Source organism: Pelobates fuscus, chromosome 5 (assembly GCF_036172605.1).
Source record: "Pelobates fuscus isolate aPelFus1 chromosome 5, aPelFus1.pri, whole genome shotgun sequence".
NCBI lineage: Eukaryota > Metazoa > Chordata > Amphibia > Anura > Pelobatidae > Pelobates > Pelobates fuscus.
In genome coordinates, this window is record NC_086321.1 from 131,317,728 (window position 1) to 131,337,719 (window position 19,992).

The following is a 19,992-nucleotide window of genomic DNA, read 5'->3' on the forward strand; positions in this document are numbered from 1 at the left end:
GCCATAATACTACATTATATAATAGAGTGGTTCAAGCACTGTCTGACCCAAGGTGTATGTATCCTGCTAAATGATCCTGTCATACACTAAAGTTGGGATGAGGATTTTTTTCATTGCTTTTTAATATATACTTAAATTAACACGGAATGCATTTCCTTTAAAACATCATAAAAGGATCATTATATAAAAAACAAAAGTGTTGATGTGACAGTTGTCCTTTAAAATTGGGATTAATTCCTGTCAACAGCGTCCCTTTAAAAGCAAAATAATTATTGATAAGGACTTTTGAGGCCCCAGTCTGATATTAAAGTAATATCTGGCAGTGATAAATGTAATTATTTTAAGCTTACAATACTCCTTGTACATATTTTGATAATGATTTCGCTTATTTTTAGTTGTTTCCATATCAACAACACAACCTGATATTTATATGTGGGTAGGTTTTTTCCTATAGAAACAAATTCACTTAAAAATGTAAAAACTTTTTTATTTTATTTTAAATCATTTGCACAATGCATGAATAAATAATGATGGCTACTGGTTGCAGAAGATGAGCTGTTTTATTAAAAAAAAAAAAAGAAAAAAAAACACCAAATCAAAACATTTTCCTTTTGGTAAAAAAGTATTCGATTATATTTTTATTGCTTTTTTTTTTTTTTTAAATGTATTTACAGATAAAATTTGCCAAAGTCACGTTCTGTGCTTGTATATATTTAAGAGCATGGGAGTGCTTTTTTTTTTTTTTTTTTTTTTAAAGTGTCATCCCCCAGTCAAGAGATATACAGAGACAAATGAGGGACTACTTTGTCTTTGTATTTCACTGCCACCTGACTTTCAGGGTGGAGTCTCCGTTTGAATGTCGAACAGCTGCTGGAAATTGGCTGTATCTATGGAGGATCCCGCGGTCTCCCATGTGTGAGAGTACAATAGTGACCCACCAGAGTCACAGTTAAGGGTCTTCGTGAATTCGGCAAAGTCTCAAGACGATAACAGTGCCGCTTTAATAACAGGTGTGCTGGAATTTCTATATAGCACTGTACTTGGGAGGGGGGGATTGTCCATTCCCACCTCTTTTTAGTTTAACATTTTGGGTCTATTCACTAAACAGTTATTTGCAGGGGTCAAGTCCTGGAGAAAAAAGTGTGGGAACTCACCCATGATTCCCCCCCTCCCACCCCCCCCTTAAAAAAAATAAAATAAATTACACTCCTATGCATATAGTGCAGTGCAGGGTGTGTATAATGAATGTAGTGAGTGCAGAGTGTGTATAATGAATGTAGTGTGTTTGTAGTGAGTGCAGTCTGTATAATAAATGTAGTGTTTTTGTAGTGAGTGCAGAATGTGTATAATGAATTTAGTGTTTGTAGTGAGTGCAGAGTGTATATAGTGAATGTAGTGTGTTTGTAGTGAGTGCAGAGTGTGTATAATGAATGTAGTGAGTGCAGAGTGTGTATAATGAATGTAGTGAGTGCAGAGTGTGTATAATGAATGTAGTGTGTTTGTAGTGAGTGCAGAGTGTGTATAATGAATGCAGTGTGTTTGTAGTGAGTGCAAAGTGTGTATAATGAATGCAGTGTGTTTGTAGTGAGTGCAAAGTGTGTATAATAAATGTAGTGTGTTTGTAGTGAGTGCAGAGTGTGTATAATTAATGTAGTGTGTTTGTAGTGAGTGCAGTCTGTATAATGAGTGTAGTGTGTGTATAATGAATGTAGTGTGTTTGTAGTAAGTGCAGATTGTGTATAATGAAGTGTGTGTGCGTGCGCTGGATGATGTGTGTGTGTGTGTTTGCTGGATGATGTGTGTGTGTGCTGGATGATGTATGTGTGTGTGTGTTTGCTGGATGGTTGGGGTGTGTGTGTGTGTGTGTGTGTGTGTGTGTGTGCTGGATGATGTGTGTGTGTGCTGGATGATGTGTGTGTGTGCTGGATGATAGGGGGATCATTTTTTTTTTAACTTTAGCTGTTTATATATTTTCTTGCTTTATTCCCCCCTCCCTGCTTCTTACCTTGTCAGGGAGGGGGGAGATCGCCAGGTGGTCCAGTGGAGGGAAGCAGCCGCTGCACACAGGGACCATCATACGCTGTGTTCCCTCTCCAGCTCTAACTCTCGCGAGACTTGCCTGTGCGGAGCGTTGCCATGGTAACCCGTGGCAACGTTCTGACAGCCGCGGGTCTCGCGAGAGTTAGTGCCGGAGAGGGAACACAGCGTGTGATGGCCCCTGTGTGCAGGTAGCAGGGCAGGTCCTGCAGGACTGAGAACGGGAACGGCGTTCCTGCTTTGGAAAAAGTGCAGGAACGCCGTTCCCATGCGTTCCTGCAGGACTCGAGCCCTGGTTATTTGTGGTTGTGAATAGCCAGGTTAAAAAAAAAAATCTCCAGTTTGATTCCCCCCTCCCCAAACATGACAGGTCACAATTTTAACAAGTCTTTACAAGCTTAAAGGGACACTATAGTTACCCAGACCAGTGGACCACTTCATCTCAATGAAGTGGTCTGGGTGCGAACTCCCCCAGGTTTTAACCCTTCAGATGCAAACATAGCAGTTTCAGAGAAACTGCTATGTTTACATTATAGGGTTAATCCAACCTTTAGTGGCTGTCTTCCTGACCGCCGCTAAAGGCGCTTCTGCGAAATTTGCATCCAGCATGCAGAACGTCCATAGGAAAGCATTAGGAAATGCTTTTCTATGGACTGTTTGAATGTGCGCGCGGCTCTTGCCGCGCATGCGCATTCCGCTGCACTCGGGAGCTGACGTCGGCGGAGGAGGAGAGGTCACCAGTGCTGAGGGAGCCCGGCGCAGGATTAAGGTAAGTAGCTGAAGGGGGTTTAACCCCTTCAGCGCCAAGGGAGGGGGGCCCTGAGGGTGGGGGGGTCCTAAGAGTTATATAGTGTCAGGAAAACGAGTTTGTTTTCCTGACACTATAGCAAACCTTTAAAACATTACAGCAAGCATGTTGAACTCGTGGCCCGCTCCTCACTCCTCACTCCTCCCTCGCGCCCACCCTCTGTAGTGTTGCCGGGTGCCGGAATATGAAACCGCGCACATGAGGGAGATCTCCAGAGAGAAGATTCCCACTGGATCCCATGGATTGGCCCCACACCAGCTCCCAAGGATAGAAAGCAATAAATAAAAATGATTTGTGAGTGTGTGCAAGAATGTAAATGTGCGTGTCTGTCAGTGTAGGTTGTCTGTGTGTGTGTGTGTGTTGGTCAGTGTTGCGATGGCCGTGGCTGGACAGTGGAAGACCTGGAGGTGCACAGAGGCACGCAATGCTACGTCACATTCCTACGTGAAGGCAACGTGCTCCACCTTCACAAGGTTTCGAGGAGTAGCGGGAGGATACACTTTGGCACAGGGTTCGGACGGTGCTATTGGGGTATAGCAGAGGCTGGACACCGGAGTCGCATACTGGCAGTTGCAATGTGAGTGGAGTCTGCTAGTGGGCTAATCTTGTTTATTTTCTTTAAACAAGGGCTGGGGTTTAGTAGAGGGGGGGGGGGCTGGGATTTAGTAAAGAGGGGGGTGCTGGAGTTTAGTAAAGGGTGGAGGTTTAGAAGAGGGGGGTGCTGTTTTTTTTTATACTGTACTTTTCAAAATAAACCTACATTTCTATGAAAATGTATTTTTTTTGCGGCCAACATAAACATAAATCTTGTTTACTTGGCCCCTGCTAGCATTTGAGTTTGACATGCGTGCATTACAGTATGAGAGATATTCACTAAAGTCTGAATTACTGGCAATATAAAGTGAATTACAACTTTTTCAGCCAAAATACCTGACCGAAAACAACTGGTGAATAAGCAGCTGCTTTGATTTTAAAATTATTTTATCCCTGTCCCTGATCATTGTAGATTAACTTGTTTTGGAGAATAGCCAGTGCAGTAACACATTTATTTCTTTACTACAATGTGCACAAGTTCTACACTGAAATGGACTGGGAGTATACAGTAACTTGTTTTAAATTAGCTGCTACTGTTACACAAATTCAACTAAAATCAACCAAGGAGCATGTAATCCGCCCTCTAGCCAGGCGGAAGGATTCTACACAATCTGCGCCTGTGCACACCGAGATGTAGTCCCGGCAGCGTGGTGTTGCCATGGAGACAGCAAACTGACTGTCATTACTGGGTTTTGAACATGGCTCTGGACGACCCGCGTTTGGAATGGATACGGGACCGGGTGTACGGGGCGTTCGGCCTGTCCGACCCGGCCTGCTTCGAGGAGCTGCTTAACCGGAACGACGGGGAACACGAGGGCAAACTGCTAAAGTTCCTGAATGAAACCTCGGCGGAGGAGGGCGCTTCGACCCTGCTCTTCTTCAAGAGAGTCCGGGAGGAGGAGGTCGAGGTGGAGATAGCGATAGGTGAGTGAGCACTCACTCATAGCAACAGCCTGACTGCAGGGACATGGCCACCGTGCTCAGCCCTCTGGCACCCTAGGTCACTATCAGGGTTATTAGACACGAAACTTTCACACATTGTCACATTCCCCCCCCCCCCCCCCCCCCCCCTAAATTTTGCGATTAACTTTTCAATTCTCCAAAGTTTGCTGATTAGGGAATAAAAATAAACCCCATCATGATCTGCAGCTTGGGAGCTGATCACAGGGAAACTATTTGTGGCATTTATTTTAAGTTTTGGTAACAATATTAACATGGAAGAGAAATCAGATAAGGGTTATTTACAAAATGGGGAATTGATAAGGAATTGTAAAAAAAAATGCCAAATTGATTATATTATCCAACTCAAAGGGACACTATAGTCACCAGAAGAACTACAGCTTAATGTAGTTGTTCTGGTGAGTATAGTCGGTCCCTGCAGGCTTTTTTTGCTGCAAACACTGCAATACTGCCTAGGAACACATTAAGATGGTCACTAGAGGTACTTCCTGGGTCAGTGCTGCACACTCACTGATGTTCAGCATCTCCACGCTCTGTATGGAGATGCTGAATTTTCCCCATAGAGATGCATTGATTCAATTTATGTCTATTAGGCATGTGCATGGGAAAAAAATTTGGTTCGGCATTCCGAAATTTGAGATTTTCACAGAATTCGACACTTCAAGACTTAGGCAACTTCGGCATTTCAGAATTTCGGGACTTCGGCACCTCGGCACTTCTCTTGCAGCCGCTTGGTAGATAACTCCCTAATTCCCACGGTATCAGGGAGTTATCTACCAAAAGGCTGAAAGACCTAAATTGGTCTTTCAGTCAAATTTACTAATACTAAGTAAAAATTACTTATTATTAGTAAATTTTGCCCCTACTCGCGGTATAGCATGTCTAGTAAACAGTGAGCAGCCTGTGACTGCTCACTGTTTAAAAAAAAATAAAAAATAGTGCCCCCTCCCGGCCTCCACCCCTGAGCGGCGGGTGGGGGCCCTAAATACTAATAAGAGGGGGGGGAACCTAATGCCCTCCCCCCTGGCCCCCACCCCTGAGCGGCGGGTGGGGGCCCTAAAAACTAATAAGGGGGGGACCTAATGTCCTCCCCCTGGCCCCCCACCTCTGAGCGGTGGGTGGGGGCCCTAAACAAGAATACTGGGGGGGACCTAGTGTCCTCCCCCCTGGCCCCCACCCCTGAGCGGCGGGTGGGGGCCCTAAATACTAATAAGGGGGGGACCTAAGGTCCTCCCCCCTGGCCCCCACCCCTGAACGGCGGGTGGGGGCCCTAAAAAAAATATCCCCCCCCCCAGGTGACTAGGGGACCCCAAACCCCTAGTCACCCCCTCCTTCCCCAATAAAACGTATCCCCCTACTTACCCCCCTCACCCTAAAAACTAATGAGTAAAAAAATTCGGTTTGGTTCGGCATTCCGAAATTCGAGATTTTCACAGAATTCGGCACTTCGGCAACTTCGGCCACTTCGACACTTCGGAACTTCGGCAACTTCGACACTTCGGGACTTCGGCACCTCGGCACTTCTCTTGCAGCCGCTTGGTAGATAACGCCCTAATTCCCACGGTATCAGGGAGTTATCTACCAAAAGGCTGAAAGACCTAAATTGGTCTTTCAGTCAAATTTACTAATACTAAGTAAAAATTACTTATTATTAGTAAATTTTGCCCCTACTCGCTATACCGCGAGTAGGGGCATGTCTAGTAAACAGTAAGCAGCCTGTGACTGCTCACTGTTTAACCCCTTAAGGACCAAACTTCTGGAATAAAAGGGAATCATGACATGTCACACATGTCATGTGTCCTTAAGGGGTTAAAAAAAAAAAAATAGTGCCCCTCCCCGGCCCCCACTCCTGAGCGGCGGGTGGGGGCCCTAAATACTAATAAGAGGGGGGGAACCTAATGCCCCCACCCCTGAGCGGCGGGTGGGGGCCCTAAAAACTAATAAGGGGGGACCTAATGTCCTCCCCCTGGCCCCCACCCCTGAGCGATGGGTGGGGGCCCTAAACTAGAATAAGAGGGGGGTGTCAGGGTACCTGAGGCCTCTACCTCTGGGAGAGGTAGAGACTTAGACGTCTATCCATCCGGACGGTCTGTTTCCCATGTTCCTCGCGGTCCACCCGGTCACATAAACGCCGGCCGCGAGGGAGTCACTTCCTTTTGTAGCATGACGTCCGGAAGTCGACGTCATGACGCCCACCCGGAACGACCTGTCACTCAATTGTTTGGAGACTAATCAGGACTCGTCGGAGGCGTGTCTACCCCTCTGAGCCAGGGTATTTAACAGTGCTTCTCTCATTTGCTCATTGCCCTGTCGTGGTTCTAGCCTGCCTAGTCACACAGTGCTCTGGTATTTTCTGTTATCCCTTTGGTTCCGACCCGGCTTGTTTGACTTACTCTGTTTACCTCTGTTATCCTTGACCCGGCTTGTTCCTCGCTTACCTGTCCTCTCGTTCCCTCGACCTCGGCTTGTCTCTGACCATTCTCTATATTCTCTGTACGTTAGTCCGGCCATTCTAAGGTCCGGTATACGTATCCTGTCCTGTTTGTACTCTGCGTGTTGGATCCCTGTCCCGATCCTGACAGGGGGGACCTAGTGTCCCCCCCCACTGGCCCCCCACCTCTGAGCGGTGGGTGGGGGCCCTAAACAAGAATAAGGGGGGGGGGACCTAGTGTCCTCCCCCCTGGCCCCCACCCCTCAGCGGCGGGTGGGGGCCCTAAATTCTAATAAGGGGGGGACCTAATGTCCTCCCCCCTGGCCCCCACCCCTGAGCGGCGGGTGGGGGCCCTAAATTGTAATAAGGGGGGGACCTAGTGTCCTCCCGCCTGGCCCCCACCCCTGAGCGGCGGGTGGGGGCCCTAAATACTAATAAGGGGGGGACCTAAGGTCCTCCCCCCTGGCCCCCACCCCTGAACGGCGGGTGGGGGCCCTAAAAAAAATATCCCCCCCCCCCAGGTGACTAGGGGACCCCAAACCCCTAGTCACCCCCTCCCTCCCCAATAAAACTTATCCCCCTACTTACCCCCCTCACCCTAAAAACTAATGAGGGGGGGACCTTTAACTAAGTACCTGTAAAAAAAATTAATAAAACTTACCATTTGTTTTCTTTCTTCTAAAATCTTATTTTTTCAGCCCCAAAAAAAGGCCAAATAAAAAAACCATAATAACCGACGCAATTATAAAAAAAAAAAAAAAAAAAATCCATCTTCACCCATGGAGGGCTCCGCGCAGACTGAGCTCTGCAGGGCGGGGCAAGGCTTATAAAGCCTTGCCCCGCCCTGCAATTAGGCTCAGAGAACTCTGATTGGTGGGTTTAAGCCATCCAATCAGAGTGCTCTGACAGGTAAATGAAGAGACTGACAGGTAAGTCTCTACATTTACCTGTCACAGCACTCTGATTGGTTGGTTTGAAATCCACCAGAGTGCTCTGTGTCATTTTACACAGCGTGGGAAAGTTCTTTGGAATTTTCCCACGCTGCGTAATTTGACTCATAACTCTCTGATTGGTGGATTAAGTAACCAATCAGAGAGTTATGAGTCAAATTACACAGCGTGGGAAAATTCTAAAGAACTTTCCCACACTCTGTAAAATGATTGGTGGATTTCCAACCAACCAATCAGAGTGCTGTGACAGGTAAATGTAGAGACTTACCTGTCAGTCTCTTCATTTACCTGTCAGAGCACTCTGATTGGATGGCTTAAACCCACCAATCAGAGTGCTCTGAGCCTAATTGCAGGGTGGGGCAAGGCTTTATAAGCCTTCCCCCGCCCTGCAGAGCTCAGTCTGCGCGGAGCCCTCCATGGGTGAAGATGGATTTTTTTTGCGCTCTTAGTATTTAGTATTAGTATTTAGGGCCCCCACCCGCCGTTGAGGGGTGGGGGCCAGGGGGGAGGACACTAGGTCCCCCCCCTTATTCTTGTTTAGGGCCCCCACCCACCGCTCAGGGGTGGGGGCCAGGGGGGAGGACATTAGGTCCCCCCCCTTATTATAATTTAGGGCCCCCACCCACCGCTCAGGGGTGGGGGTCAGGGGGGAGGACATTAGGTCCCCCCTTATTCTGATTTAGGGCCCCCACCCACAGCTCAGGTGTGGGGGCCAGGGGGGAGGACATTAGGTCCCCCCCTTATTCTGATTTAGGGCCCCCACCCACTGCTCAGGGGTGGGGGCCAGGGGAGGACAATAGGTCCCCCCCTTATTCTGATTTAGGGCCCCCACCCACCGCTCAGGGGTGGGGACCAGGGGGGAGGACATTAGGTCCCCCCCTTATTCTGATTTTAGGGCCCCCACCCACCGCTCAGGGGTGGGGGCCCAGGGGGAGGACAATAGGTCCCGTCCCCCCCATTATTTTACATTAGGGCCCCCACCCACCGCTCAGGAGGGGGCTTATTTTTTTGGTTACAGTGAGCAGCCACAGGCTGCTCACTGTTTAATAGACATGCCCCTACTCGCGCTATAGCGAGTAGGGGCATAATTTACTAATACTAAGTAATCTTTACTTAGTATTAGTAAATTTGGCTGAAAGACCAATTTAGGTCTTTCAGCCTTTTAGTAGATAGCTCCCTAATACCGTGGGAATTAGGGAGTTATCTATTTATTCATTCCTGTCATTAAACTGACTGGCCAAGTAACTTACATTTTATATGAATGTATGTTACTTGATTATTGTAAGTGTTGCAAATGCTTACAGGTGAATCCTGGCTATGTTTGTATACTTTTTATTTAAAATTGTATACAATGTAACATTCTTCTTCTTTCACTTGGTAAGTATATTAGTACTTAGGCAAAACTGTGCTTTGGAACTTCGGCACTTTGACACTTCGGCACTTTGACACTTGGGAACTTTGACACTTGGGAACTTTGACACTTGGGAACTTTGACACTTGGGAACTTTGACACTTGGGAACTTTGACACTTGGGAACTTTGACACTTGGGAACTTTGACACTTGGGAACTTTGACACTTGGGAACTTTGACACTTGGGAACTTTGACACTTGGGAACTTTGACACTTGGGAACTTTGACACTTGGGAACTTTGACACTTGGGAACTTTGACACTTGGGAACTTTGACACTTGGGAACTTTGACACTTGGGAACTTTGACACTTGGGAACTTTGACACTTGGGAACTTTGACACTTGGGAACTTTGACACTTGGGAACTTTGACACTTGGGAACTTTGACACTTGGGAACTTTGACACTTGGGAACTTTGACACTTGGGAACTTTGACACTTCGGTAATTTCGGAACTTCGGGACATCGGCAATTCGGCACTTTGGCACTTCGGACATTCGGAAGTACCCGAATGTCCGAATTGTCCGAATTCCTATTCGGACCGAAACGTATTGCACATGTCTAATGTCTATGAGGAGATGCTAATTGGCCAGACCTTGGCTCAGATAATCACACAGGAAAGCATTGAATTGTCTGAGTTTGCCAATTCTGATTATTGGAGGTATCGTTGAAGTGGTTATTGTGTCTAGAGTGCCCTGACTTTGTTCTTTAACATTACAGCATTAAGAATACAAACATCTTTGCAAATCTTTTTTACAACCTCACCCAAAAGCATGTATTGCACAAACACATTGCACAAAAGAAAGCCTGTCCCCATCAACCATTGCAGATGACAACTGATGTAAATAGGGAAAATGAGGAAGAGGCATACCCATACGTGTCCAAGGTATGGCAGGGCCATTCTGTTTTTCAATGGTTGTGCTGAACCTAGGACACTTGTGTGTATGCCTTTTCCCACCATATCAGGTTGGTTTCCCCAGATGCAGAGACTGTCCTCTAACAGATTAGTGCTATGCACATTGCACCCTAATTTGGGCCAACCAGGGAGGCTGTCACTCAGCCAAGTCTTCATTGGAATGTTAGCATAGAAGCAGAAATTCACATTTTTTTTTCACAGTAAGTGTAGATTTTGTAATGTGAATAACAAGCAAAGGGTGTCCATTTACAACCTTTATGTAGAAATGTAGAACAACAGAATGGGGCTTGGAAGATAATTTTGTGTCTGTACAGGGTTAAAAACAGGGGTTGGGCAAAATGAAGGGAATTGGGGTTTTATTGGTTACCCTTTTTTGAATAGATTGTGGTAAATATAGATTCGACTTTAGTTATAGTTATACTAACATGTATTTTCTGCCTCAGAGCCAGAAGAGTTTTTACAGCTTGACAGTGTACCACACGATGACCACATGATTAATAAACTGGATATGGAGGAGCTTGACAAAGAACTTGTGGACACAGATTTGGTCCATTCTTCAGATGACAGTGAGTATTATTACAGTCAACTGCCTTGTTCTGATTTTTGCAAGTCACACAAGTTATCTGTATCATAGTTAAACAGTTAGAGTAACATTGTGCCCTATGTCATATTACTCAGTAGCACAAAAACCTTCTATTATATACATGGTGAAAATGAGACTTGGACAAAGACAAATAATAACCAACCAGTAGAGTCCCAGTTCTAACTGGGCAATCACAGTTTAGGACTCCTTTACTTCCTCATAGTTTGTTCTGTTTAATTTTACACCCTATGGTACTTGTTATGCTATTGGCATATGTCCCTCCTCCCATGTTTAGATTTCATCACCTGGAAAATATTTGAAAAGCTGAAGATTTGACTTATCAGGTACATGTAGGTGATATTGTGTTCGTAGCACAATTAAACATCCCAGACTGTTGGTGATCACCCTTACCACAGTGTGAATATAGTGCATGTACTAATACATTTAAAAAAAATAAAAAATCTTAAAACTAATGAAATCTCTTGGCAAGTTAATAGCAAGCACCATGGCTAGAGATTTGACCAACAGTGGATGGACATGTGTTGTACACATGAGTTATTCTTTGCACTCGTATTGTAGAACACAAGCGGGAACCACTGAGAGACACTGTGACTCCAAATAAAGATCTTGATGGAAAAGCTATTATCAAAACAGAAACATCAGAGACTGCAAGTGTTTTGGGATCCACTCATGAGGAAAGCCATGAAGAAGATGTTCCTTCATTTCCCCTTACTGTGAGTATAGATATATGTATTAAGCCTAACTTTGCTTACAGCTGTTAAAGTGCGTCTGTCACCTCTAAATGTTTCATCAAGATATGAAATACTCATACTGACTGAGTTACAATTTCATTGAAACTCAACACAATCCAAAGATATCATAAGGAAAAGCAGGGACTGCTTAGCCTTATGGGTAAGTTGAGGTTGACAAAAGACAGAAATTTGCCATCAGCTTCTGTCAAATCATAGCGACCCTCGCAAGCTTGCATGGCATTTTCCAAGTAGATGCCTAAACATGCATGAGTACTCCTAAAGCATCACAGAAATATGATCTGTCCCTTTATGTGCTGTGAAGGGAAGTATGTTATATATGTAGCTCAGTGGGATTCCAAACCCCACTAAGTGCAGAAATTAAAATTTTTCTTTAAAGGAACACTCCAGTCCCTTTAAAGCTTTAGGGGGTTAACTGAATGTATTTGTTGTCCTTTTTTATAAAATGCAGATTTCAAGGGAAGAAAGGGTAGTACATGGGAAAACAAATGTTTGTCCTTGTTTATAATTGTATAACATATATTAAGTTTTATATTTGCTTACTTTCTTTCCTTGCTCTTTGCTAAATATTTTGCAATTTCTCTGTTTCCAGAAAATGATTAGACAGAAGGTTTACCGCACTTTTCTTCATGTTTCATTCAACTGTATACCCGAAGAATTTGCAAATTCAAATGCTTTATATTTTCTCCGAAACAGTCAAGGTAATATCTCTCATTGTAAACATCTTTATTTTATTTTATATGATTTTATTCGACATGAAAAGCATATGATGGGGGTGTCAATCTTTAAGTCATTTCTTGTTCAGGAACATCCACATGCAAATTGTATTTGTGAACCTTGGCATTAGGTGAGATCTAAAATAATGCGCTCTGGGCCTCTTTCTGCCTTTTAAATAGTGCATGGTCTTGGAGAATAATTGGTGCTTTCAACCAAAGAAAACTTAAAGAAGACTGTCCTCTGGGATTAGGTGAACTAGGGACTTGCAAGGAAATAGGGCGATACATTATATGTATGCCTTAACAAAATACATACAGTGGCTGTAATACATTGAAAGCATTATATAAATACACACAGTGGCTGTAATCTTTTTTTTGCCATCAATAGAAAAATGATGGTGGTTCCTGTAGGGGTAATACTTTTCTTTAAAATGTGCCTACCCTTCACAAATATTAATAAACATTGTTTATGTGGCATAATTATTAAAATACTTCTATTATTTGTCTGACATTTTTATTTCTATATGTCCAGTAGGGACACCGACATGAGATGTTTGATGTTGGCCAGGTAACGTAACTTTGTTGTGTTTTGACTAACATGTCTGTGTTGTTTTAGAAACTATTTTAGAGCCCAATGATATACAAGAGGCTAATGATGTAATGCCTATGTTTTTGGAATATGGGATCTTGAATGGCCATTCTTTGCTGATGCTGAAACAAGTCTTTGCACAGGTAATATTATAACCGATAGGAAACACTGAAACATGCAAGTCTATGTATTCTGCTTTAGCAGCACTCAATACTGAAGAAAATCATTTTAGATGGTGGTATGGAAAAGTGCAGGGAAGATATCTTCTTTAATTGAAATCACGACAAAATACAGCCTCAAAAGTATCATGTGGCAAAACCAACCTCGCCACTGTGAACTGGAGAAGCCTGGTTGCCCGCCTCTTGCCTTCTGACTATGGCCCGGGGATGTATGGCCCTTTAAGAACTGATTTGGGCTTATGGACTCTTATTATACACGTGGCAAACCTAGCCACTTCAGACTATATGGCTATGACTTTAAAGGTTGTCCAGAACACTGCTGCCTTATTTTGTTTTAATGTATTTTGCTTACTGTATGGAAATGTCTGTTTGCATGTAATGCCTATAGCATTCGAATGCTAGCAGCTGAAAGCCGCTAGCATTTACATGGCTGTTTCACGAACAGCAACTTTACCGGCTGTTCGTGAAACGAACCAAATACCGAACTCAAGCCCACACACTGAGGGTCGTGTGGCACCAATTACCGGATTGCAACATTGTTGCAATCGGTAATTAAATGCTATCCTGGGTGGCCGTCGTTCGACTACCGACCACGCGGCGGTCGGCCATCTTGGATCTTTTGTTTCACCAGCGGTGTTTGGCCGTGGAACTGAAAACGGCTGCTCGACGGCACGAACACCGCTGGACTTCCAGGCCGTTCGGGAGGTCTGAGCGTTTCCCATTGTGGTTCCCCATCGGTGTTCGGTAGTTTCAGACGAACTCGATGACAAAATGTATTTCGTGCGACGTTCGGTTGTTTTAGCTGGGATCTGAGCGGTATTCACACGAAATCTACCCTCAGACCCCAGCTATCTACCGAACGTCCATTTGTGCAAATAAAGTGAATTCTATAGAAGTTATGTATTTTAATGTGAAATGCCGCTTCTGCTGCACGGAGGGATAATCCACTTAACGGTGTATTCCAGTGGGAGTGTCCCTCTCGTGCAGCAGTGCCTGATGGGAGACCTGCTCCAAATGTTAAGTCCCCCATGTAGTCCCTCACTGTATTACCCCTGCTATGTCAGTAAGGAAACCCCTTGCATGGGGACTTGCATAAATACTGGAAGCTGTGAATAAAGACCTCAGTTGACTCCCAGAACTGTGTTTCGTCCGGTACTGGGGGATTTGGGATATTACCTTACTTTTCAGCGCTGACTGTGGATTTACCCTTAATACCAGCGGAGATCGTGGATTTTAATATTGCAGCTCCGCTACATATCATAACGTCCCAAAAGGCAACATATTTACTCTTCTGTGAACGGTAACTTTCCTTGTTGCTTGTCTTTAACTATCTCCACAAATTCATTGGGCAGTGAATATAACATCATTTTCACGTCTGGCTATAAGTATCAGTTAAAGGGACACTATAGTCACCTGACAACTTTAGCTTAATGAAGCACTTTTGGTGTACAGAACACGCCCCTGCAGCCTCACTGCTCAATCCTCTGCCATTTAGGAGTTAAATCCCTTTATTTATGAACCCTAGTCACACCTCCCTGCATGTGACTTGCACAGCCTTCCATAAACACTTCCTGTAAAGAGAGCCCTATTTAGGCTCTCTTTATTGCAAGTTCTGTTTAAGATTTTCTTTTCCCCTGCTATGTTAATAGCTTGCTAGACCCTGTATGTGATTAAAGTTCAATTTAGAGATTGAGATACAATTATTTAAGGTAAATTACATCTGTTTGAAAGTGAAACCAGTTTTTGTTTTCATGCAGGCTCTGTCAATCATAGCCAGGGGAGGTGTGGCTAGGGCTGCATAAACAGAAACAAAGTGATTTAACTCCTAAATGACAGTGAATTGAGCAGTGAAATTGCAGGGGAATGATCTATACACTAAAACTACTTTATTTAGCTAAAGTAGTTTAGGTGACTATAGTGTTCCTTTAAAGGACCACTATAGGGGGGCGGAGCCTGACAGCCATGCCGAGCAGTCGCATGCAACATGGGCTCCGAAGCCAAAATCAAAAAGCGGACAAAATATGCGAGACAAAGCCCTCAATTCTGCTCTCACGACAGCCCCAGCCTAAAGGGCACACCAAAGCGACGATACCAGCCACAAATTTTCACTGCCAGCGGCGGTCTCTTACCGGAGATCGACCTGAGGCCTACGGGAGGCAAAAGCAGGCGACGCGAGGGAAGCGGCCGATCCCTCTGCAGCAGCAGCCTCCTTGGACGAAGGTCTCCCCGGAGGACTCTGCCTCTCCCCCCCCCCCCATGCCGGTGGGGGATATCCCAGCAAGCGCAAACGACGACCCAGCACCAGAGAATCACCTAGCGACACCCGAGGTGGCCGCCACGTGTGAGACCCGACCCAAAATGGCGCCTATCACACAGCCAGCAACGACGACGAACGAACAGCAAGAACCTGTCCTGCGCTCTGTAGATCGCTTGTTGCAGAATCTAAACGATCACTTCCACCAGCTATGGGTCGCACTGGAAACTTACGTACCCTATATGGCGCCGGCCCCTCGAGATGGCGGACGGGGTGGCAAGAACCGGAGGGTGAGGAGGACTCTCTCGGACCTAAAGCACTCAGACAAGCCTGCATCACACACTACTGGCCCACCTGGGCCGAGGGCCACCAAGGGTAAAACCCGGAAGCATCACCCACATGGACGGAGGGACGGCCGCCACAGAAGGCGGCAAAACATCAGTTCCCCCCGTTACTCCCTACAAGGGAAGGACCCAGCCCGAAGTGCAGGGGTCCGTGGAGTAAGGATGTTGGCCTTCATCCCGGCCCGGGGCTGGAGAGAGGGACGCACCTCGCCCCCAACAACCTGCCACCTATGTACCCACACCTACTGCACGAGCAACCTGTACCGCTCAAGGGATAGTGCGGGACAGCAGCTCATATGGAACCCGCTACCAGCTCACCTTCTGGACTCTCCACGGCAGCAAAGGTGTCCCACGCCATTCCCTCCATGCCACTGCTGCAACGCGAGAAGCCACTAAACTGCTCACTTCACGGCATGCAGAGGGAGCCGACTCCTGGTCTAGAAGCGCCCCTGTGATGGACACCACGGACAAGACACAATTAGCAGCAAAGGGCATCGGCTAAAATAGGACTACCTTGGTTCCTCATGAGCGGGCACACCTCTATGGGGACAGTATGCATCCATCAGTGTGACCTGCCAGTTTCCGATCTGAGGGACACTTCGGGACTTTTACTTTTCTGACCATGCCTTTATGCCTATTTTACTGTCGTATCTAGCTACTCTCATTTCTCACATGCACACACTACTAGTTATAATACATACATCGACTTTTCAAACGGAAGTAAGTTACCAAATACACCTATATATTCACACAAATTCCACTACCGTGGATATCGGCAAAAGCAATAAGTAACCGTGCCATGCCTTGTTATAATGACAGGCTTACTGAATACACACGTGACAACAAATGAAGCGATTACAGTCGCGCACAAGCTAGCATATATCTAAACAAGATTTAATTGTTTACCATAACCAGTCAAGCAATGACAAGCATAGCTGGAGGTTGTTTTTCGTATGTTTTAATTCTGTTCTGCTCCCGTCTACTCAATTTTACAATTGCTATTTTATACGTGTTAGTACCTTCTTGAAGAAAGCTTGTTTAACATAAAATTAGGCTACCATTCTTAGGTGATGTACTGCTGTGTTAACGTCTATTGTGAATCCTGTGTTTTACTCGACCATATGTCACCTGACGCCTGACTAACTTGACTTAGCGAGTTATCAATCCGGATCTTTTGATCCTTAGCTTGTAATTTCAAACTGAAGTTTAACTACAATATATATAAAAAATGAGGCATAGAAAATCTGGAAATGTAATCTAACTTTGCGTATTGATGTGCAAACCCTATACTGTAAATCGTTTAAACGTTTCCTCCAATTTCTCTTCTGTATCCCATACTATATGCCTTTAATAAAAGAAAGATTGACAAAAAAAAAAAAAAAGGACCACTATAGGCACCCAGACCACTTCAGCTTAATGAGGTGGTCTGGGTGCCTGGTCCAGCTAGGATTAACCCTTTTTTCTATAAACATAGCAGTTTCAGAGAAACTGCTATGTTTATAAATGGGTTAATCCAGCCTCTAGTGGCTCTCTCATTGACAGCCGCTAAAGGGCTTCCGTGCTTCTCACTGTGAAAATCACAGTGAGAAGACGCCAGCGTCCATAGGAAAGCGTCCATATGGACTGGCTGAATGCGCACGCGCATGCGCATTCAGGCAGAGAGGAGGAGGAGAGCTCCCCGCCCAGCGCTGGAAAAAGAGGTAAGTTTAACCCCTTCCTCACCCCAGAGCCTGGCGAGAGGGGGTCCCTGAGGGTGGGGGCACCCTCAGGGCACTATAGTGCCAGGGTAACAAGTATGTTTTCCTGGCACTATAGTGGTCCTTTAATTAAAGTATGAATTGTTTGGAATTCATGGTAAATTTCATATTGTAGTCTAAAATGTAAATGTCGCTTATTCACTTTCAATTCCAGATAATTCACATTTTCGTCAATAACTCTGATAGTGATTGCTAATGTCTGTGCTTCGTTGTAGGTTTTTATGCCTCTACTGTCCTACAATCAGCACAAAAATGGGGACATCTCTACTCAGCTGGATCAACCACAGCCAGAAGGATCTGACAAAGAAACGGACGACAGAGATGTCAATAAAGAAGAACCCACGCAAGAACTGCGAAGTGTTCAGCTGATTAGAGATGAACTCTTAATGAATATGCAGAAGTTCCTGAACCATATTCAGCAAACAATACAACAGCTTGAGGGTAATTTCTTAAAACTATTTATCCATGTGTCGCTCATTAGTAGCTGTTAACTCCTTATAAGGAATCTATCCACAGCTTGCTTATCTATGCAAGTTCATTTTGTTTACGGTGTTTTTTGTAAAAAAAAGTACTGATCCGATCAGTCATGTGTTATGTCCCTGAACCAGCATCTCAGCCAGTGGTTTAGTGGCACACCATGCCTTTGAAAGTGATTTATATAAAAAATAGGGGAGTATCTGCTTAACCAATAAAAACAAGAAGACATAACATAAAACTTTGCGGATGCAGTGCCACAATCTTGTAATCCCAAATGGCCACTCACACTTTCAATGAGCGAAACAAAGCACTATAGATAATTGCCAAGGAAATGGCAAGTTTAAATAAATTAGTCACGCTGATAATTAGCTAAGTGGTGATATTTTTCAGTTTTAGCGATTTTGGTCTAAAATTTACATTGTCCTTAATTATCCCCCAGAAGACTTATTTTGAGGCAATAATTAGACTTTAGTACAGTACAATATGGGTTTGTGTTATTGGAATACTTTTAGTTGAGTGAGTCATGTAAAATGTAATTTAAAAGTTATAAAGACAATCTCCCTTTTCACACATTTCATAAGCTTTAGTGCATTAAAAGGAGTGTACGGAGTTCAACCAATCAGACATTGTGTGTACGGAGTTCAACCAATCAGACATTGTGTGTATGGAGTTCAACCAATCAGACATTGTGTGTACGGAGTTCAACCAATCAGACATTGTGTGTACGGAGTTCAACCAATCAGACATTGTGTGTACGGAGTTCAACCAATCAGACATTGTGTGTACGGAGTTCAACCAATCAGACATTGTGTGTACGGAGTTCAACCAATCAGACATTGTGTGTACGGAGTTCAACCAATCAGACATTGTGTGTACGGAGTTCAACCAATCAGACATTGTGTGTACAGAGTTCAACCAATCAGACATTGTGTGTACGGAGTTCAACCAATCAGACATTGTGTGTACGGAGTTCAACCAATCAGACATTGTGTGTACAGAGTTCAACCAATCAGACATTGTGTGTACGGAGTTCAACCAATCAGACATTGTGTATATGGAGTATACGGAGTTCAACCAATCAGACATTGTGTGTACCGAGTTCAACCAATCTGACATTGTGTGTTACGGGTATACAGAGTTCAACCTCACTTTAGTTAGTGAGGATTTTTGATTATATGCAATGATGGAAAATCTATGTAACACAAGCATGAAAAGAATACAATGCTATTTAAATTACATTCAAAGGAACATTGGTGGCTTACATATGCCTTTTGCTTTTTGTGCTTGCCAGCAGTCTGATGTGGCTATGAATCATCTTATAGTGCCTGTTAAAAAGCTGGAAATCTATAATTCTGGGATTGTTAACAAACTTTATTCATGTAGTTGAATTGCAATATAGTAGTGCTATTACACCTAGTATAGTGCTCCTATTAAAATTAGTTATATTTCCTAAATGAATCCATTCAATCTAGTGCGATAGTCGCAAGTTTGTGTAAGTCCCTGTGTTTAATGATATATCTAAGCAGGTTTTAGAATAGTTTTTAATTTTTTGTCCATTTAATATATAAATAGCAGTTACAAATATATATCCAACATGGATTATATATAACAACCCAGATCTCTCAAGAATTTGAAAAACTGTGTATGTTATGTTTTCTATTGTATTGAGTTGGACAAGAGCACCTGGGTACTGCCTGGTTTACTAAGAGTGGGCGATAATATTCACACAACCCTGAACCTTTTATTTGTGCATGTTTCTTTTATATCCCCTGGGAAACCATTTTTAGTTTTTAAATATAGCAGATCGATTATGGGCATTGGTGACCCTTTGCTTTACTTTTATAATTCTTACATGGCACTCTTGTTTGCAGGAGAAATTAAATTAGAGATGCCCCATGTAAATCTGGAAGTCGATCCTGCAGTCCTAGCAGCAGACCCATCTGTTGTTGAAAAACTTGGGCAATGTGTAATGAATTGGCAGACACAAATGTCTGCAGCTTTGGAGGAACTGCTACAAAAGAAACCTCAGGTATCCATTTTAACTGCATTATGTTTAATTGCACTTTGTTCATGAAAGAAAAGCATAGTATGGAACATACAGAATGGGTTACCTGCCAGTGAGAATACTCTCAAAAGAACAGTGCAATGTGCACTTTAAGTCAGATATATTTTATAGTGATCGTATGGATATTTCTAATATATATAGCTTGCAGGTAC

General features: G+C 44.2%; 1 protein-coding gene across 1 annotated transcript in view; it reads left to right on the forward strand.

Moving 5' to 3' along the window:
- Positions 1-4,137: 4,137 nt before the first annotated feature.
- The window catches only part of DNAH10 (dynein axonemal heavy chain 10), a 112,050-nt gene continuing 96,195 nt past the window's right edge, over positions 4,138-19,992 (forward strand). Inside the window, exons 1-7 of the mRNA XM_063454314.1 lie at positions 4,138-4,363; positions 10,550-10,672; positions 11,269-11,423; positions 12,052-12,160; positions 12,792-12,907; positions 17,514-17,739; positions 19,647-19,804. Coding sequence (XP_063310384.1) covers positions 4,138-4,363; positions 10,550-10,672; positions 11,269-11,423; positions 12,052-12,160; positions 12,792-12,907; positions 17,514-17,739; positions 19,647-19,804 — 1,113 coding nt within the window. The remainder of the gene's footprint in view (positions 4,364-10,549; positions 10,673-11,268; positions 11,424-12,051; positions 12,161-12,791; positions 12,908-17,513; positions 17,740-19,646; positions 19,805-19,992) is intronic.